Source organism: Schistocerca piceifrons, chromosome 5, assembly GCF_021461385.2.
Source record: "Schistocerca piceifrons isolate TAMUIC-IGC-003096 chromosome 5, iqSchPice1.1, whole genome shotgun sequence".
Lineage (NCBI taxonomy): Eukaryota > Metazoa > Arthropoda > Insecta > Orthoptera > Acrididae > Schistocerca > Schistocerca piceifrons.
The window spans coordinates 627,277,546-627,299,909 of record NC_060142.1 but is presented as its reverse complement, the minus strand read 5'-3'; the positions used below and the strand labels follow the sequence as shown (position 1 = coordinate 627,299,909).

The following is a 22,364-nucleotide window of genomic DNA, read 5'->3' as shown; positions in this document are numbered from 1 at the left end:
CCGTTCCCTTACATGGAGGGGAGGGGGACCTGTTACCAACCCCGGTCTACCCCCTGGCAAACAGGTGCACAATCGCTGTCTTTACTCGAGGCTTAGGTTGGCACTAACCGACCTATAGGGTGACCACGTCTCTGCCTTGGCACTACCAGCAGACGAACTCTTAATACAAACCCCAAACTTAATCAGCCCAAGGCAACGTAGTGGGATTAGGGAAAGGAAGTGCATTTATGTAATTATGAATTGAATTAAATAAACAGGTAGTCCACTTCTTCACTAGAGATATCACGCTATTTAAACTAAAAAAATGTTGTAAGTATATTCAGTGTAATGCAGCAAAACAACTTATTGTAATGAGATGGAACAAACTGTGCCCTCTCACTATTTATAAGGTTATTTGCAATGGAAATCCCGTTGTCATCTATTACTCACAATCTGTTTATGGAAGACGTCGAGGAACGTGCCTTGGAGTCGCCGGCTTTGAAACCTGCGTATTTTTTCAGATATGTAGACGATAATTTTGTTGTTTGACCTCGTGACGACGAGAATTTGAGCGACTTGCTAGAACACCGGAGTTCACTCTCCTCGAATATTTGTCCCACGATGGAGACGAAAAGGGATTGTTGCCTTCCCTTATTTGATGTCGTGGTTGGGAGGAAGGTTGATGGTATGTTTGGACAGTACGGTGTGTTTGCAGTAAGCTCACTCACAGTGACTTGTGTCTGCAGGCTGGTAGTTGTCACCAAGCGGCGCTGCGTGAAGAGGTAACTCGTACCTTGGATCACAGGACCCACGTCTTCTCAGACCGAGTCAGCCCGTCTTGAGGTCACCTTTCGTCAGAATGGTTACAGTCAAAGGCAGACCAGACATGCACAGCTCCATCGACCAACCGTGCACCGGGTCAATGATAGTAATACCGAGGTGGCACAAAAGTCAATGTCCTTTCGGCCTTACGCAAGGAGCATTTGGAATAGGATTAGTCGTACTTTGCGGAAATATGATGTGAAATGTGTTTTTGGAACACCATCTAAGACCAGCGTCCTTTTAGGTTCCGTAAAGGATGGTATCGGTTTGCCTAAAATGGGTATCTACTATATTGCTTGCAGCTGTGGCGTGGCACATACTGATCAGGCTATCAGAACCGTGGTGGACCGGTATACTGAGCATAAGCGGCACACACGCCTACAACTGCCGTGCAAACCTGCTATACTACGGCACCGGTCATCCTATGGAATATACAACATGCAGATTCTGGCTTGCGCTTCCAGCTATTGGTATAGCGTTATTTAGGCAGCAATTGAAATTAAATTAGCTAGTAACCTTATAAACAGAGGTGAAGGTTTTTGCTTTAATTCTGTGTAGAGCCCTGCTCTTTCGCTTGGAAAAAAAAGAGCGCAGAGGGACATAGTCACCGCTACCTCACCAGTTGATTACGTTGATTCTTAATTTTGTCTATTCATAACTTCCGTCATCTTCGGTAGTGTGTTGGCGATAAAGTGTGTGTGCGTGTCTGTGCATGTGATTTGAAAAAGGGTTCGTAATAAGCTTTAAAGACATGTACGGAAATTTTCTCCTCTCACGAACTATAAAGAAATCAATTCTCAGCCATTTGACTGCTGACTGCGAGTTTTAAAATATCTTCCAACGACTCCTAACAACTGTTCTGCAATGCTCCGGTAGAAAAGAGACAACTTACCTCCTCTTGCAGCTGCAATTGCGTGATCAGCAACATGCTACAATATTTCAAAGAGCAATACTGCGATCCATGCAGAGTGGAATGCATGGACTAATTGCAATAGTTACCGCCATACGTTTATACATAGAAACTGAATGATCAGGAGGGGTTTGGTCAACTAACATTAAACGATGTAAAGATAAATGAAAGAAAACAATAAAAAATTATGATTTATTATATTCAGAAAATTGGTGATTTGACTGCTGATAAACTTCGCACAGGCTTTTAATTATTCCACAATAACTGTACTCAATAAACACGTTCCCGGCCACAACAAAGATACAAATATTACTCTGAGTATATGTATACATGGTGGTCCATTGATCGTGACCGGGCCAAATATCTCACGAAATAAGCGTCAAACGAAAAAACTACAAAGACGTAACTTGTCTAGCTTGAAGGGGGAAACCAGATGGCGCTATGGCTGGACCGCTAGATCGCGCTGCCATAGGTCAAACGGATAACAACTGCGTTTTTTAAAATAGGAACCCCCATTTTATTACATATTCGTGTAATACGTAAAGAAACATGAATGTTTTAGTTGGACCACTTTTTTCGCTTTGTGATAGATTCGCCAGTGCGGACCGTATTTGCTTCGTGGTACATTACCCGTGTTAAAATGGACCGTTTACCAATGGTGGAAAATGTCGATATCGTGTTGATGTATGGCTATTGTGATCAAAATGCCCAACGGGTGTGTGCTATGTATGCTGCTCGGTATCCTGGACGACATTATCCAACTGTCCGAACCATTCGCCGGATAGTTACGTTATTTAAGGAAACAGGAAGCGTTCAGCCACATGTGTAACGTCAACCACGACCTCCAACAAATGATGATGCCCAAGTAGGTGTTTTAGCTGCTGTCGCGGCTAATCCGCACTTCAGTAGCAGACAAATTGCGCGAGAATCGGGAATTTCAAAAACGTCGGTGTTGAGATTGTTACATCAACATCGATTGCACGTGTAACATATTTCTATGCACCAGGAATTGCATGGCGACGACTTTGAACGTCGTGTACAGTTCTGCCACTGGGCACAAGAGAAATTACGGGAAGAGGACAGATTTTTTGCAAGCGTTGTATTTAGCGACGAAGCGTCATTCACCAACAGCGGTAACGTAAACCGGCATAATATACGCTATTTGGCAACGGAAAATCCACGATGGCTGCGACAAGTGGAACATCAGCGACCTTGGCGGGCTTGCGTATGGTGCGGCATTGTGGGAGGAAGGATAATTGGCCCCCATTTTATCGATGGCAATCTAAATGGTGCAATGTATGCTGATTTCCTGCGCAATGTTCTACCGATGTTACTACAAATGTTTCATTGCATGACAGAATGGCGATGTACTTGCAACATGATGGATGTCCGGCACATAGCTCGCGTGCAGTTGAAGCGGTATTGAATAGCATATTTCATGATTGGCCGTTCACCGGATCTGACGTCCCCGGATTTCTTTCTGTGGGGAAAGTTGAAGGACATTTGCTATCGTGATCCACCGACAACGCCTGACAACATGCGTCAGCGCACTGTCAATGCATGTGCGAACATTACGGAAAGCGAACTACTCGCTGTTGAGAGGAATGTCGTTACAGTCCACAAGGGTCAGTCTTGGGTCCTTTGTTGTTCTTATTATATATTAATGACTTGCCATTCTATATTCATGAAGAGGCAAAGTTAGTTCTCTTCGCTGATGATACAAGTATAGTAATCACACCTGAGAAACAAGAATTAACTGATGAAATTGTCAGTACTGTCTTTCAGAAAATTACTAAGTGGTTCCTTGTAAACGGACTCTCACTGAATTTTGATAAGACACAGTACATACAGTTCCGTACAGTGAATGGTATGACGCCATTAATAAATATAGACCTTAATCAGAAGCATATAGCTAAGGTAGAATATTCCAAATTTTTAGGTATGTCCATTGATGAGAGATTAAATTGGAAGAAACACATTGATGATCTGCTGAAACGTTTGAGTTCAGCTACTTATGCAATAAGGGTCATTGCAAATTTTGGTGATAAACATCTTAGTAAATTAGCTTACTACGCCTATTTTCACCCATTGCTTTCATATGGCATCATATTTTGGGGTAATTCATCACTGAGGAATAAAGTATTTATTGCACAAAAGCGTGTAATCAGAATAATAGCTGGAGTCCACCCATGATCATCCTGCAGACATTTATTTAAGGATCTAGGGATATTCACAGTAGCTTCTCAGTATATATACTCTCTTATGAAATTTGTTATTAACAACCAAACCCAATTCAAAAGTAATAGCAGTGTGCATAACTACAATACTAGGAGAAAGGACGATCTTCACTATTCAAGATTAAATCTAACTTTGGCACAGAAAGGGGTGAATTATACTGGCACTAAAGTCTTTGGTCACTTACCAAATAGTATCAAAAGTCTGACAGATAACCAACAAGTATTTAAGAAGAAATTAAAAGAATTTCTGAATGACAACTCCTTCTACTCCATAGAGGAATTTTTAGATATAAATTAAGAAAAAAATAAAAAAATAAAAAAAAAATAAAATAAAAAATAAAGAAAAACAAAAAACACAAAAATAAAGTTGTTATATTAACTTAAGTATGTTGTTAAATTAACCTAATTAGGTCATGTATTGGAAAATTCGACTCGTTCCACATCATTACGAAATATCGTATTCATGATCCATGGAACTAGTATTAATCTAATCTAATCTAATCTAACAGCTATTGCGAAATGCATTGAGGTTGACGGACATCATTTTGAGCATTTATTGCATTAATGTGGTATTTACAGGTAAGCACGCTGTAACAGCATGCGTTCTCAAAAATGATAAGTTCACAAAGGTACATGTATCACATTGGAACAACCGAAATAAAATGTTCAAACGTACCTACGTTCTGTATTTTAATTTGAAAAGCCTACCTGTTACCAACTGTTCGTCTAAAATTGTGAGCAATATGTCTGTGACAATTACAGCGCCATCTATCACAAAGCGAAAAAAGTGGTCCAACTAAAACATTCATATTTTTTTACGTACTACACGAATATGTAATAGAAAATGTGGGTCCCTATTTAGAAAAACGCAGTTGATATCCGTTTGACCTATAGCAGCGCCATCTAGCGGGCCAATCATAGCGCCATCTTGTTCCCCCCTTAAGATAGACAAGTTTCGTTCTTTGTAGTTTTTTCGTTTGACGCTTATTTCGTGAGATATTTGGCCCGGTCTTGATCAATGGACCATCCTGTACATAAATGTGACAAAATCCCTCCAGTGTGCAAGCAACCAACAACCACGTGCAGCGAAAAGGCAAATTTACAAAAATTCGTCTATTAATGCCGCAGTCTCCTCTGGCGCCACTAGTATGATCACGGCAGGCTGCGACCCCTCGTGCCGCGCGGCATCTCTCCACCGTACTCTGCGTCCCATCACTGCCGACTCCCCTCGACAACGGCCCGCTCGCTACTACTCGCGATAATAGTATCTCAGAGTTGGTGTATGCATACAGCAGAATCATAGGCGTCCAACTTTCAGTGTGTGTGTGTGTGTGTGTGTGTGTGTGTGTGTGTGTGTTTGTGTGGGGAGGGGCGGGGAGTATTTTTCTGGATTTCCCACGCGAAAAGTTGTTTTAAATGCCCTCTCATAGTGCTTCCTTCCTGCAGTTTTGCCTTGAAGGTGACTGGGTGTGAACCTGTCGAAATGTCGGCGGTTGTCGACGACGTTCCCCAATTGTTGCATTCCTATAAGTTATTGGAACAATGAATATATTATTTCGGTAGCGTAATTTCTGTCGAGGATATTAAGATCTTGTCAACATGTTCACCGTAATTAACTGACACACTGCACCATTTAACTAAATATCTGTTGTTCTTTTGCAGGGGATCTATAATAACGTGGCCGACGTCGAGATTACAGTCGCTCTGGTAAGTGTGACTGTTGGTTTCTTTCTGATTTGCAAGTAAATGAGTAATTATTTACCACGGACGTTCAGATGTTCAGTCGTGAAACGTTTCTAAGCCCTTGCTGAGTGTCCATTTAAAACATGTGTTTTCTTATTTCTTTCGCTGCTCTTCGTCGTCGCCTGTGATGGCAGAGTTGGCACGACTCCAGGCTGGAATGGGACCCCGCTCAGTACGATTACCTCTGGACTATCTTAGCAGATTCTACTACTGTCTGGGTTCCTTTCATCGGCGTTCAGAGGTAAGCAAGAGCAGGTCCTATGTCTATAGCTACCTCCATGCTGATAACGTAGTCTGTTTCTTCATCAACTGTTCTTTCTCTTCCATTTATAGCAGGGATGGGCAACCTTTGGTGACCTGCGGGCCTGATTTACAGACACTGATCGGCCAGAACATTATGACCACCGATCTACTGTCGATATATAGACCCGTCCAGGCGATAGCAGCGTTACCTGGCGAGGAATAACTGCTAGTCAAACACACGCACGGTGCATGTAGTATCAGTGAGCGAGTTGTCCTTGTGTAGACTTTTTAGGTTTTTTTTTTAGGTAGAGGTGGAGCCCCTCCACGCCCACACCGGCATGATGGCCAACACAATAGGTCTACTGCCATCTCGGCATAAGGGTTAGTATTCACTAAAGTGAGGTGTCGCAGGATGTGGGTACTGCGATGTTTGCGTACGTCTGGTTAGGATTAACCATTAATACGCGCTCATCTGGAGATAGATTGGTCGAAATCTGACGAAGGGTAGCGGTTTGAAGGGCAGAGGAAAAAAAGTGCCAAGGCAAGAGCCAAGGGAAATAAACCTCTGCGAAAGTTAGGTCGGGTGGTAAGAGCAATAGCGGTTGTCTTGCTGCCTGCGATAGGTTGTGCAAGGGTAGGCTTTGATAGTAGTGGGTATCATGCATGTCGATACCTTGACGTTGTGCGTTTGTGCTGCTCGGCGGCTGGCGCTGGGTGCTGGTACAGAGTCCTCGTTCAGCGTCAGCAACCTGCAACAGTTGGGTTTGTTATCGATCTTGTGTCCGATAGGTCATATACCGGAAGCACAGTGTGAGGGAATGGTGGCAGCTTGTTTGTGCGTCTGTGGGCGAGCTCGTCGGTGTCCCTGCTGTGGCCTGTTGGTCGGCTCTAATAGCAGCTGGTAGTTGCCAGTCAGTGTTGCTGATATGCAGGGGCTTACCGACGTTTGTCGCTGTTTGCGTATGTTAGTTTACCATAGGTGGCTATGCCCTAGCTAGCAGTGTCTTTGGCCGCTTCTGCTTCCACCTGTGGTTCTGATCGTAGTTTCCCAGAGTGAGGATGAAAGGATTGTTCGAGTGTCTCGAGTTCCTGTATAGTCGTGTGGCGTGTTTTTTGAATACTTCCTTGAGGGTATCAAGGCGGTATTCATGGTGATGATCCACGGTGCGTGTGTAGCGTGGAGCGTTGCTAATGATTCGTAGCACCTTGTTCTGTATGATCTGCAGGCGGCGCAGTTGTGTAGGAGCTGCATATCCCCCAGACGGGAGTTGCGTACGTCATCAGAGGTCTAATCAGTGTCATGTATATTTGTGTAGACTGGGTAAGGCGCGCTATTTATCTGAGTTTGACCGAGAGCAGACTGTGATGGCCCAGAGGCTCGGCGCTAGCATTTCTGAAACTGCACGACTTGTCGGGTGTTCGAGGAGTGTCTTCGACACGTGGCGAAACCGAGATGAAACCACGTCCAGATGTCGTGGGGTTGGGCGGCCACCGCTCATTACAGATGTCGGACGTCGTAGGCGGGGCAGACTGGTATAACAGGACAGGCGGCGAACTGCGCCGCTGCTGACATCAGAGTTTAATGCTGAGCAGAGTATAAGTGTGTCTGAACACACAGAGCACCGAACTTTCCTAACGATGGGCCTCCACAGCCGACTATCCGTGCAAGAGCCAATGTTAACACCACGACATCGGCAAGTACAACTGAAATGGGCACGTGACCACCGTCCCTGGACGTTGGTGCAGTGGCAGAGTGTTTCCCATATACCTTCGTGATCATGCGGGTGGGAAAACGCAAATCCGTCGTCTTCCAGGGGAACAGCTCCTTGATACCTGTACTGTGGGATGGAGACAAGCTGGCGGTGGCTCCATTATGCTCTGGGGAACTTTCACGTGGGCATCCATGAACCCGCCGAGCTCGTGCGAAGCACCACGACGGCGAGGGAGTATCGTACACTGGTTGCAGACCACGTACACCTCTTCATGACGATCATCTTTCCCAATGGCAGTGGCATTTTTCAGCGAGATAATGCTCCATGTCAGCAAGGCCACGAGTGTCATGGAGCGGTTTGAGGTGGGAGGTTCCTACCCCATTCTGTTTCATCTAGTAGTCGGGCCTACTAGATGAGTGACTTGCCAAGCGAGTGCAATTATTATTCGTACATCAGAAATATTTTCATGGTTATCATACCCATTGCAACCATGCTTATGAGCCCTAGTGCTTATCAGTTAAGCTATAATTTATTCTCGTCCTTACTTTTTAATGCAACGGAATGGATAACGCATCTGACTAATAGCTAGTGCACATTTCTGATGGACTCACTCCACCCTGGGAAGGCCACATTTCCTTCCTGTCGTATGTATTTTATGCAGCATGGACAACCCAGCAAGAAAATGGAGCTTATGTTAAAATACCTCAACAAAATGGCTACCCACAACTCAATAATCAAGACCACTAGTTGTCTCATATATCTCCTCTTTTATTACAATAAATTCTTTCACGCTAATGTTGAAAAATTCCTAGCAGTACACTTAAACACAATAGTTAAACAAGTGATTCTCCACCCAATGGGCATGATATAACATAAGCATTTTACTATTCTATGGTCTCGTAATGTTTCTGTCTATTGCTACTGTGCGCATTCTGGATTGGTAAGGAATCTTTTGCTACTTCATTCTATCCCACACTCTCGTAATCTCATTCATTAGCAACATAACAAATTTACTGACTTTCGTGGTGTACTAGGAAAAATCATGCTTGACCCACTAAATTCGCTACTGTCTCATGCAAATCACACAGATTAAATACACATAATAAATGACACTGACAGTATAAAACACGTCTCTAAATACAAAATGTTTGGTTTTATACTCGTTCTGCTTTTCCACATCAAACAATAGTCATCCCAGATTCACACGTCACTGACCCGCGTAATAATTTTCCTACCACAAACTCCGGAGGATTTATGCACATCTCCCTGTGCAATGCAACCCTCATAGAGTTGCCAGGTAGATGTCTGACTCACCTTAATTCACTCTCAGAGTATCTGAATATCAAGCTGTCGTCACACGAATGTATCTCATAATGGAAGTTTTGGTATCTTATTTATTTCACACACGGATCCTCAACTGAATGCTAGGACAAGCACTTCTAATTCTTTTTATTGTCTCATAGTCAGGTTGAGAACCACAGTGTACTCACCACGTGGAAGTGCTTGTCTCTAATTCAAGTTCTGCACACGGAAATCTTAATTATTTTCGACTTAGATTTACACAAGCAAGTATTTCATCTTAATACTACCACACGCTAGTATTTAGTCTTATAATTACAGCACGTGGTTTCTTTGTTGCTTCCGAAGAATCCTATGTTCCCCATGAATTTGTTTACCTGTCTATCTTTTTCTGAACAATTTATATGAGCCTCCCACTAAAAGTTTCTGAAAAAAGAAATTATTAGTTCATCTGCTCCTAAATATTCGACATGCATACCATTTTCATTTAAATTTGTTTTTCTGGAGCACACATTGAGCACGTCTTCACACCTCAGGAACTAGCGACATAGTGCTGAAACATGACCGTTCATCCGGGCATCCCGCGCTTCCGCAGAAGTGGGGGAGGACCTTGCCACCGTATTGGTCAGCCACATCCCAGGCCCTCTGGTGCTCTGGTATACTTCCTCTCTTTGGTTCGGGCAAAGGTGACCAGAGAACCGTCTCAAAGATGATTATAGAATCTACCTTCACTATCTGTGGTCAGCAGACGACCAGCCATTCATTCGATTCACAAACATTACCTAACTAGATTCAGGGATCTATTTTATGGAAGTGCACATCTGAATAATTAAACATACAAATTGCCCTTCTTTCCTACATTGGTATCCGGCTTCGGTGTATTAAATAAAATGGTTATTCTACAAAAAAAGCTGTTCTGGCAAGAACAACAAAGTATGTTGTTATACATCTTTTCTATATCGGGCAGTACTGTACCCTTTCAGAAGAACACAGCTGCGAGTTCCAGTTGATGTGCTGGTCCCCCGACTCTCCAGATCTGAACACTATCGAACACATCTGGGATGTGATTGAACGTGGCATCAAAGCTCATCGCCCCTTCCCCGGAATTCCTGGGAAGTAGGTAACTTGTCTAGCCAACAGACTTATCGCAGTGGCAACACCGTTTCCGTCAGATCCCCGAAGTCGGGCTGATGGCAAGCGGCGTGCACTCGGCCCTTATGAGGCCATTCGAGGAGCACCTCAATTGAGGAGTAGTGGCTCTGGTAACGAAAACTGACGACGGCTTATCCGCATCCAGTGACGCCTCTCGGTTGTGGATGAGACGGCGGCTGGTCAGTGCCGTTGGGCCTTCCGAGACCTGTTCGGACGGGGTTTGGTTTAGTTTAAGATTTAGTTCCTCCAGCTACACACCGAGGCCTCATTGGTTCCACGCCACCACGCACTGTCGCTGTTATCTGTGCCAAAAGTGGATGTACCAGCTGTCAAGTAGGTGTTCATAATGATCCAGCCGACCAGTGTATACATACCTAAGCTTGTGGGCCGGCTCGTCACGTGATGCGATAGCACCGCTGCGTAGCGTCCGTGACGTTAATGTTCAAGTGGCGACGTACCCCTGCTGCCGTTGTTCAAATCGTCACATTTTGCGAGAAGTCGGTAATTTGCGTGTCATTGTCAGCTACTACCAACGTTTTGCAATCTATCAGTGTGTAGTGCAGAGGAGTCCAGTAAGTAACGCGTATACGTGTGTTGTCAGCACCGACCCAGAGGCGAAAGTATTGCCCCCCTTCAAGGTAGTCAGCCTGAGCCGTGCGTGGCTCATATGCCCGACATAATGTATTTTACACCCTGTTTTTAACGTACTTCTAACACACTACGTTAATTTAAATTACTGCTGTCACTGAGTTGCTGCTTTGCTTGATCGTGAGCGGCGCTAGCGGCGCGTATCGATATATCCCCTCTCGTAGTATCTTTGCTCGACTGCTATCACTTCCCGGTCGTTGTCTGTCGTAAGGAGTTCGGGTCGCGAGTGCCGATCGGCCAGTCAGTTGGAACGCGTCTGGAACGCAGTCCGGGCGTGCCAGTCGAGAGTTGCAATGCGGCACTACTGCAGCCCGGTTGGAGCAGCAGGGAGGTCTGCGTCGACATGGCTCGCCCGACCGTTGCCGCCACGAATCACTTGAGCCGGGCCACGGTCTTGGTGGATCGTCGGTCGGTCGTCCTACCGGAAAACGCGTTTGGGCTCACCGATCGTTCATGAGTCGGCTGTGTGTGTGTGTGTGTGTGTGTGTGTGTGTGTGTGTGTGTGTGCGTGCGTGCGTGCGCATCGACCTCCGATTTGTCTTCGTGTGTGCTTAGTTGCTGTTGTATCGTTCAGGTCTTCGTGCAAGTGTTTGTCAGGTTGTGTTTGTAATTGGCGTGATTTCCTTGGACAAGTTATTTTAAATGTCGGGGTACTAGCTCTGAGACGTCGGTCGTCTTATCGGGCGACGTGTAACTGGTTCTCTGAGCGCTTCTGGGCCCCTTCAATTACCATCTTGTGGAACCTGGGTCAGCCCTTTCCTGGTGCAGGGATGTCGTTTAGCCAGTGGGCGTGTTTCCTCTGCATGGTTGGGTCCGAGCCAGTATTTCCGCCGTCCTGTGTCTGGAAGTGAGCCGGCCGAAGTGGCCGTGCGGTTAAAGGCGCTGCAGTCCGGAACCGCAAGACCGCTACGGTCGCAGGTTCGAATCCTGCCTCGGGCATGGATATTTGTGATGTCCTTAGGTTAGTTAGGTTTAACTAGTTCTAAGTTCTAGGGGACTAATGACCTCAGCAGTTGAGTCCCATAGTGCTCAGAGCCATTTGAACCATTTTTGTCTGGAAGTGAGTGGGAGACGCACCAGCAGTACGGTCGCGACGGAGCAGCAGTCGTGGCGAACCAGCAGGCAGTCGGTCGGTTGCTGCGGACCAGGGAAGAGGTCTCCGCGCGGCGCAGTCGCTGAGTCCGTTACCGGTCCCTGCGCAGTGTCGGAGCGTGTGTGGAGCTCTCCGATCGCTACGAGCTTCGCGGTTCGCCGACCCAGGACGTCGAAATTGAGTGTGGTTTTAAGTACCCAAGTCTCGTCCATTCATGATGTGGTTCGTTTCGGTGGTTAGCTGTTGGGGAGGTTTTCCTGTGACCAACACCGAGTGATTGTACTTATTTGATTGTGGAGAGTTACTTCCGTAACATTTTCTGTTTGAGTTCTCAGGTACTGATTGATGGGAAACAAGTCGTTGTGTCGGTCGGTCCGTGGCTGTCCCCCGGTTGGGTTCCGACGGGTCAAGTGTAGTTGGGCTCACCAGCTGTCTCGACTAAGTGAGGGAGGGCAGACCGACCTCCCTGGAGGCTTCTGAGTGCCACAGGTGTTTTATTATCTGTTGGCAGCTACTTTAAATTCAAGGCTTCTGGTTTTTTTAATTTTCTTAAAAATTTTGCAAAATTAATTTTTAAATTTGTCTTTCAAGCTTAAACATTGCGGCCTTCTGCCTTTAAAAGATTATGGTAATATATTTTAAAATTTTGAAACTTAATTGTGGCCTCCAGCCATTGATATTGCACCTTGCATATGTATGTTCTATCTGCTTAGCCTTAAGGCTTTCCACCTAGCCGTGATGTTTTTTATTTGATTTGATTTGCCTCTTTAATTGCATTTTAATCTTGTTGATTTTTAAGATTTCTTGTTGTTAAATATTCTGGTCTTCCGCCTTAAAAGTCTATGGTAATATATTCTAAAATTTTTAAATTAATTGTGGCCCTCAGCCATTTGTATTGCACCTAGCATACGTTTGCTGGTTCTTTTTTAAAATTATTTTATTGCTTTTTTTTTTCTTTATTGTATTTCAATTCCCCATCGGGGCGGGCTGGCAGCAGCATATGCGCTGCTCTTCCGCCGAAAGACATAGAACAAAACAATAGAAGACATTTAAAAACAGCAAAGGAGAGAATAAGGTGAACATAGATATAAAAAAGGGGGAACAACATGGAAGGCAATAGACAAAAAAATGGGGTGACTAAAATGGAGATAAAAAACTGTTTAAAAGTAGCACACACAAAAAGCCACACACTGCGACGATTAAATGAACACAAGGCACAGTATAAAGGTATCGACGGATGGCATAGCACATAACATAACACTGACGGCGAACCTCAAGGCAGTACACAATTAAATTCACACCTCTTGACGCACAGGAGAAACAGCACTAGCCAACACTGATGTGGCACACTGATGATGATCAATACAGAGGATCTGCCAGGCGCTAGGAGATGAGGGGGACCTGAAGAAGGGAGGGAGGGGAAGGGATGGAGGATATGAGCGGGGCGCGCGCTGAAGAAGGCCAGGTAGGGAGGGATGTGGGAAAGAAAGAGGCAAGTATGGGGTGCAGGGTCTCAGGGGAGGGGGGGGGATGGAGGAAAATCCGCTCTGGGAGAAGGAGGGAAGAGGAAAAAGGGGGCCCTGGGGAGGGGGGGGGGTAACAAGGCCAGGTTATAGTTGGAAGGAAGGGTAGATGTCACGGCGAAGTTCGTCATCTGGGAGGGGGAGGCGTTGGAAATTGCCCTGATGAAGGAGATGGAGGGTGTGGAGGTGGAGAGAGGGAGGGATACAGCGATAGAGGCGCGGCAACGGGCGGGGGGTGGAGAGTATTATTGCTATCTTAATTGGATTTTAATCTTTCCGCTACTCTCCGTACGCACACGAGTACACGGGCCATAACTTCGCGCTCAGCCTGGAAACGTGTTTCTCTCTGCTGTTCAAATCCAACGGCGGCGAAATGGCACTGCGCATTCGCGGACTAGGCAAGAACTTTCACTGGGTTTACGTCCTGAGCAGAGCGTCGGGCGAAATACCCGAAAACGCGTCGCTTGTACAGTGCGACAGCGTCGCCCTCTGTCACGACGATCATCTGCAGGCCGAACTGGGAACAGCCAGTCTAGTCAGCTGGCCGCCAGTTGCACGCCGGGATTTCCGGGGTAGGCGTGCGTAAACGATTCCTCCCAACGTAGCTAATCTGTTGTTGTTTTGAGGATACATCTCGTGCGTGGCTTATGCTGGCCTGTGAAGTAAGGACAGTAGGCATTCTCAGGTGAAAAGGCGCGTCGTAATCAGGACGTAGCTCGGAATCTGCGGACTGAAATCGCAGTCTGATTGGAAACCAAAAGTCGGCATAATCTTTATCGGAAATTTTAGCCGTAAATTACAACTAAAAAAATAATTTGTTCAGTTTAGAAGGATGGTGTATCATAGGCTTGAAGTTAGTGTAGTGGATCTTCTTTCAGTTACGGTAGGTGGGTACTAGCAGTCTACAAATTATTATTGCTGCTCAGTGATGCTTGTATAACAATAGGCTAGTGACTGTCTTACGTGAGATGGTTTGCAAATGTTCTCTATGTGTTTCCATTTTTCAATTCTTTTGGTGTTCACAGTAACTTATTCCAAAATATGTGTTTATCTTCCACGCATACCCTGAATGACAGTCATGGAAAGTTAAGTCAGTTTTGTTGAACCTATTTGAAGTTGTGCAGAATGTTATAATCTTGATTTCTGAATGTTACCACGAATCTGTATATTGAGCAAGCAGTAAAGGAAACAAAAGAAAATTCGGAATAGGTATTAGAATCCATGGAGAAGAAATAAAAACTGTGAGGTTCGCCGACGACTTTGTAATTCTATCAGAGACAGCAAAGGACTTGGAAGAGCAGTTGAACGGAATGGACAGTGTCTTGAAAGGAGGATATAAGATGAACATCAACAAAAGCAAAACGAGGATAATGGAATGTAGCCGAATTAAGTTGGGTGATGCTGAGGGAATTAGATTAGGAAATGAGACACTTAAAGTAGTAAAGGAGTTTTGCTATTTGGGGAGCAAAATAACTGATGATGGTCGAAGTAGAGAGGATATAAAATGTAGACTGACAATGGCAAGGAAAGCGTTTCTGAAGAAGAGAAATTTGTTAACATCGAGTATAGATTTAAGTGTCAGGAAGTCGTTTTTGAAAGTATTTGTATGGAGTGTAGCCATGTATGGAAGTGAAACGTGGACGATAAGTAGTTTGGGCAAGAAGAGAATAGAAACTTTCGAAATGTGGTGCTACAGAAGATTCTACATCTACATTTATACTCCGCAAGCCACCCAACGGTGTGTGGCGGAGGGCACTTTACGTGCCACTGTCATTACCTCCCTTTCTTATTCCAGTCGCGTATGGTTCGCGGGAAGAACTACTGCCGGAAAGCCTCCGTGCGCGCTCGAATCTCCCTAATTTTACATTCGTGATCTCCTCGGGAGGTATAAGTAGAGGGAAGCTATATATTCGATACCTCATCCAGAAACGTACCCTTTCGAAACCTGGACAGCAAGCTACACCGTGATGCAGAGGGCCTGTCTTGCAGAGTCTGCCACTTGAGTTTGCTAAACATCTCCGTAACGCTATCACGCTTACCAAATAACCCTGTGACGAAACGCGCCGCTCTTCGTTGGATCTTCTCTATCTCCTCCGTCAACCCGACCTGGTACGGATCCCACACTGATGAGCAATACTCAAGTATACGTCGAACGAGTGTTTTGTAAGCCACCTCCTTTGTTGATGGACTACATTTTCTAAGCACTCTCCCAATGAATCTCAACCTGGCACCCGCCTTACCAACAATTAATTTTATATGATCATTCCACGTCAAATCGCGTCGCACGCATACTCCCAGATATTTTACAGAAGTAACTGCTACCAGTGTTTGTTCCGCTATGATATAATCATACAATAAAGGATCCTTCTTTCTATGTATTCGCAATACATTACATTTGTCTATGTTAAGGGTCAGTTGCCACTCCCTGCACCAAGGGCCTATCCACTGCAGGTCTTCCTGCATTTCGCTACAATTTTCTAATTCTGCAACTTCTCTGTATACTGCAGCATCATCCGCGAAAAGCCGCATGGAACTTCCGACACATCAAAAATGGTTCAAATGGCTCTGAGCACTATGGGACTTAACATCTATGGTCATCAGTCCCCTAGAACTTAGAACTACTTAAACCTAACTAACCTAAGGACATCACACAACACCCAGCCATCACGAGGCAGAGAAAATCCCTGACCCCGCCGGGAATCGAACCCGGGAACCCGGGCGTGGGGAGCGAGAACGCTACCGCACGACCACGAGATGCGGGCCCCGACACATGTACTAGGTCATTTATAAACATTGTGATTGCAGAAGATTAGATGGGTAGATCACATAACTAATGAAGAGGTATTGAATAGAATTGGGGAGAAGAGAAATTTGTGGCACAACTTGACTAGAAGAAGGGATCGCTTGGTAGGACATATTCTCAGGCATCAAGGGATCACGAATTTGGTATTGGAGGGCAGCGTGGAGGGTAAAAATCGTAGAGCAAGAGATGACTACACTAAGTAGATTCTAAAGGATGTAGGTTGCAGTTGGTATTGGGAGATGAAGAAGCTTGCACAGGATAGAGTAGCATGGAGAGCTGCATCAAACCAGTCTCTCGACTGAAGACCACAACAGTAACAAAAACCACCACGAATCATCTCTAATATGTGACTGAACGTTTCTCTCTTCATCTCATATATTCGTAAAATTTGTCTGGTTATCCCAATAACTAAGGAAAGAGTGTACAGTATTCGTGACATTCTTTTGGAGACGGATATAAGTAATTCACAGGCATTCGGTGACTTTTTAATAGCATCCCACGGAGGTTCAGATAGATTTTGACCTCCTCGATGGAACAGATTCTAACCTAACGCGACCTCACCTGACCTCCTAGAGCCCGCCAAAAACAGGCGGAGGAGATCTGACGCAGTGTGACAAAACTGTCGACCGATGTTATCGGGCGACCTCTGCCGACCGCCGTCGGTGGCGCTGTGAAGTCGACGTACGTCATGGAGCTTCTTGTGGGGGAGAGTCGGCGCTGTTTGCTTTGCGTAGCACCGAGGCCCGCATCTTGTCCAACTTCTATCCTTCTTCTTTTCTGGAGGCTTCTGTATTGCTGTCCGTACATCCTAGAGCAGTAATTATTATATCTTGTTGAAACCCCAGTGTCGACAAGCGAATCTGGTGGTTTCCCACTCCTAGTGTGTGATCCGCTATTGCTGATTTTTCTGTCTTGCCCAGGCGACAATTGCTCCTGTGTTCTTTAATGCGGGTGTTAGTGCTTCTTTTTGTAGTTACCATGTAGGCCTACACTTGGCCACAAGTGCATCGGATTTTTATACTCCTGTTCTGGAAAGTGGCGGGCGTAGTCCTTCGCAGTGTTCAAATATTCGCTCACTTTTTTTGTCAGTTTATACACTGTGTCAGTATCATGTATTATGAGTGCTTTGCAGATGCGATCCATGAGAAACTCACAAATGGAAAGGAAACTTTCATTTTAGGTTCATTTTCATTAGAAATTCTAGACGTTTTAGCCTGTAGTGGTCTATTTATCTCTTTGTCAGTGTATACATATCTTTTTAACGCGTTCTTAGGTTCAAAGACTCTTTTAGCCCGGCCCACCAATGTTTTGATGACTCCTTTTTCCTGCTTGGAATGATGACTGGAATCTCTATTAAGGTATCTATCTGCGTCAATATGCTTCTTGCAGATTTTATGCCTTAAAATTCCGTCAGGTTTCTTAATTACCTGGATATACAAAAATGAAAATAGGTCCTCTTTTACTTTTTTCCATAGTGAACTTTATATTAGAATTAATATTAGTCAGAAGCTTTAAAACTTCAGAGAGTTATCTTTCTTCGTGAGGTCATATAAAAAAGTGTCATCTGCGTATCTTCTTCACTTCCAGAATCAAAGAATCCTGTCGGTGAAATTCTCGCCGTTTCTACACTCACCTGATTATCTCTCACTTCATCATACACAAACGAGTCTACTCCAGGTTTTACGCCACTGGCATTAAAAAGCTCACTTTTTTACTACTTGATTTTTGTTACTAACGTCTAGCCCTTGCTCTTCAAATCTGGCAGCCGCTTCCACAGCTTTCTACTGGCTGCAACCTCTCTGGCAAAATAGTTGAAAGTGTTGTTTTGTACAACTTTTCTGCCAGGCATCGATTCCAATTCCTTCCTATTTGTGTGCCACTTCGTTTCCAAATACTGTTTTTTCTCGTTCTTCACTAATCAATAAATCACAAATGACTAAAGTATTTTTGTCTAATATGTTGACACTATTTACAAATACTTTGTACACAGTGTTGAATATAGTTCGATACCACTCTTTTAACTTAAGACGCGTGAGTCACTTTTACACTTATTGTGCAACGTCCACGAATAAGAGTTCTACACCTGGGGCACCATTTCTTAAATTAACAACCTGCTTCTGAAGTCTCCTGGAGGTTCATCTTCAACGTTCTCCTATGGTTATGCACAGTTGTTAAATAAAAGTACATAACATTGTTGAATTTACTTTTTCTTTCTCTTGACGTTCATCGATGCTAAGCACACGATCAACAGCCTTCTTGTAACGTATTACTGTGGACTTTGGCTACACTGTTCACCGCGAACTGCAACATTCATGCATCATACACAGCACGTTTTCAAATGCGACCTTTGGCCACTCGTTTCGTTTGAGCAGCAAGTCTGTGGTCATGCACGAGTCATTCGCTTAGAACGCTCCAAACAAGTTGGACTGTGCTGTCTTAACTGGGCGGCAATACGCCTTCCTGTCTTGCCGTCTGAGCCGATGTGCACGCCAGCCGAATAAACCAAAGCACTCACAGCGAAAGAGTTAGCTAGTTAGTTTGTTGCACTTTCCACAGATCATCTGAACGATTATTTTATCGAAATCGTATGGAACGACTCAGTTTACAGGACATGTATACATGATTACTGTTAACGTTACGCACTGTCATTTTATTACTACGCATGCAACTCCACATAAAAACAATGTTTTTGCTACTGGCTACCAGTTTTTAAGTAGAAATTCGTCAGTGGACTAGGAGAAGCTATCCAGGAGAAATGATTTTAAATTAGATTTTAAACTTGCTTCGCTACCTGTCAAACAGTTTATTGGGCAGGTGATCAAACATTTTTATTGTTCCATATTGAACTCCTCTCTCAGCCGCTGACGCCTTTATCAATGGGTAATAACTGTCATTTTTCGCTCTAGCTTTGCAGGTATGTACATCACTGTTCTTCTCAAATTGTGATGGATTATGACGAATTTCACTAGCGAAAATATGCGTTGTGACGTCAAGTTAAAATGTCTAACTCCTTGAAGAGGTAGCTCCATGACGTCCGTGGGTGAACACCACATACTCTTACTGCTCGCTTTTGTGCGATCAATACTTTGAGTGTTGAGTTAGCCCAGAAATTAATTCCATATGACATTACTGAGTGGAAATATTAAAAATTTGTCAGGAGGTTCATACGTTTGTTTCCAAGATTAGCAATTATACGAAGAGTAAAAATAACCGAACTTGACTGTTTGAGAAGGTCCATAATATACTTATTCCAGTTCAAGTTTGCATCAATGTGTACACCCAAAAATTTGGAGCATTCTACCCTACTTGCTGGGTCCTGCTCGTGTGCGACATAAATTTTTGGTATGATTCTATTTGTTGTACAGAGCTGAATGTAGTGTGTTTTTCTCAAAACTTAGGGAGCGTTCATTTTGAGAGAACCACTTAACGGGGGTTGGAACGCCCTATCCCGACAATGTTAAATTTAGTGACTTGGCTTCCCTCTATTTCAGGTGGCACTGTAGCCATTGACATGAAACTTTTACAGGACATTAAACTCTATGTTCTGAGTACTGAACTACAATAATTGTATTTCAGCCACCGCTTTCGGAAATACAATTTTTTAATCACACGGTTAAAATTTTGTGTTCTTTTGTCTGTTATCCTAAATGATTTTAATTATACATAACATAAACATTTTATACATAACATGAACATTTTAGTTCAGTAGACTCAGGATATGTATGTTATTACTCCCTGAAAATTTGAATACTCTACTCGGAACGGTTTCTGAGATTTAGGGAAAAATGCATCAGAAAATGTAAATTTTCAGGAACGGCTTCTAAAGTTTCAAAATACTGTAACTCACTTTATATATGCTTATTTTTTTTTATTTTTAATCGCTCATAGCACCCTGCACCATACTGTATATCATCCTCTTTATCTTTTCCACGTTATTTTCTTCTTTTCTTCTTTCTGGACTCCTTAGTGGCTAAGTGTGCTGCATACTCTGCTTTATCAATGCGAACCTTGTCCATCCGTTCAAGTTCTCTGGTGCAGTTTGCTCCAGGGTTAATTCCCATATGCTGTAGCACTTTCACCCTACCAATGTTGCCATCATTAAAAGCAACAACAGCATCACTGATCCCTCGATTTAGTGTCTTCATTCCAGCAAAAACGTTTTTTGTAACCTAGTCCATATAAGATTATTGACCGACTCATTGAGATTTTGAGTCTGACCATGCAGAAACTTCTTCAGTAATTCAGGATTTGCCAGTTCTCTGTAAATAGGTTTTATGATATCCATGACTGCGGCTGGGCTGTAATGTTTATGGCTGTATGAACTGTTTGAGTACTGGGCATTGCGGTAATTGCACCATGAATCAGGTCCAGGAGGGGAAAGGTGGTGTAATGGTTTTTAATCAGTTGACAGTCTGTGGAAGAAGGTAGTCAATACTGCCTGCTTCATTTTCAACAAATCCTCAGTATTATTTCGAACGACCATCCCATAATACTGCTCTAGTTCATCAATCATTTTGTCTGTTAGCCTGCATCTTGTGGTTTTACGATCAGAAAGTTCCTTGTCTCTCAAACTTTGTTTCAACTTCCTCAACCTGGTGCCCATCCTATTCTGGACGTGCCCAACACATCCCAGTTTTGTGATAATCTTCTCACCATAAGGCTGAGCGGCAAGTACACTGTTATATGCTTTTGAGTCTCCATCATCTAAGAACTTAGTGTAACATGCTCCCCTTTCGCTCACAGATCGACTAAAATTTCAATAGCTGCAGAAGACTCCATACCATCACTTGTTCCTGCATAATTTCTGTCACAGGTATGCCCTTCTTCATTCCCTGATTTACACTTACAACAATGTTTGGTTAAAATCTGGAAATCTATTACCTTTCCAGTATCCACACTGGCCAACGTAACAACAGAATTCTTAGAACTGTAGCCGCGCTTCTATCAAGTGCCATCAAAAGCTACTGGTATGTCAGTCATACCATCATTTATTTCAACAGCTTCGTTTGCAGCACCCTTCATTGACTCACATGCAACAGATTCCACAGCAGCTCCAATATATCCTCATACTTGTCGATTTTACAAGGTGGGAGTGGCATATTAATCACGGCACACATTATTTCTGATGCAGTGTGTCCTTTGCCAACAGCTCTCAATCCTTAAAACTACCTAACATTTACTTCAAAAAATTATCTATACACTTATCAGAATTCCAAAATGATCTGGCACAATTAATGATAAGTTTCGTGGCTAGTCCATTTGATACCTCACTGTCTTCATGTAAAATAACTGGCCCTCCACATATTTTACAACACACACATTCACCTAACATCATTGTTAGGATGTGTAAATCTATCAAAATATAACCTAACCTACCATTTACACAACTTCCCTTTTGGGAAAACTGTGTATCACTAAGTTTTATTTTAATCTTCGAAGCACTAATGGGTGTTTCTCTCGATACTGACGAGTTTGCCTGTATTTCATTGTCTGTAACTTCACACGCCACATGTTGAACACAATGTTTCCCTTTATTCGAAATCTATTACCCTGAAACCCACGTTTCTTAAAAACATTTCGTTTTGGCATCATACTTTACTTTTTGAGAGATACATCTACATCCACACTCTGCAAGCCACCTGATGGGTGTGGTGGAGGGTACCTTGAGTACCGCTATCGATTCTCCCTTCTATTCCAGTCTCGTATTGTTCGTGGAAAGAAAGAGTGTCGGTATGCCTCCGTGTTGGCTCTAATCTCTCTGATTTTATCCTCATGGTCTCTTCACGAGATATACGTAGGAGGGAACAATATACTGCTTGACTCCTCAGTGAAGGTATGTTCTCGAAACTTCAACAAAAGCCCGTACCGAGCTACTGAGCGTCTCTCTTGCAGAGTCTTCCACTGGAGTTTATCTATCATCTCCCTAACGCTTTCGCGATTACTAAATGATCCTGTAGCGAAGCGCGCTGCTCTCCGTTGGATCTTCTCTATCTCTTCTATCAACCCTATCTGGTATGGATCCCACACCAGTGAACAGTATTCAAGCAGTGGGCGAACAGTTGTACTGTAACCTACTTCCTTTGTTTTCGGACTGCATTTCCTTAAGATTCTTCCAATGAATCTGTCTGGCATCTGCTTTACCGACGATCAACTTTATATGGTCATTCCATTTTAGATCACTCCTAATACCTACTCCCAGA

At 43.8% G+C, this 22,364-nt stretch overlaps 1 protein-coding gene across 1 annotated transcript in view; it reads left to right on the top strand.

The window, feature by feature from the left end:
* Nucleotides 1-22,364, top strand: part of LOC124799170 (neuronal acetylcholine receptor subunit alpha-4-like) — a 189,837-nt gene that overhangs the window by 54,494 nt on the left and 112,979 nt on the right. The window contains exons 3-4 of the mRNA XM_047262708.1: nucleotides 5,611-5,655; nucleotides 5,826-5,932. Coding sequence (XP_047118664.1) covers nucleotides 5,611-5,655; nucleotides 5,826-5,932 — 152 coding nt within the window. The remainder of the gene's footprint in view (nucleotides 1-5,610; nucleotides 5,656-5,825; nucleotides 5,933-22,364) is intronic.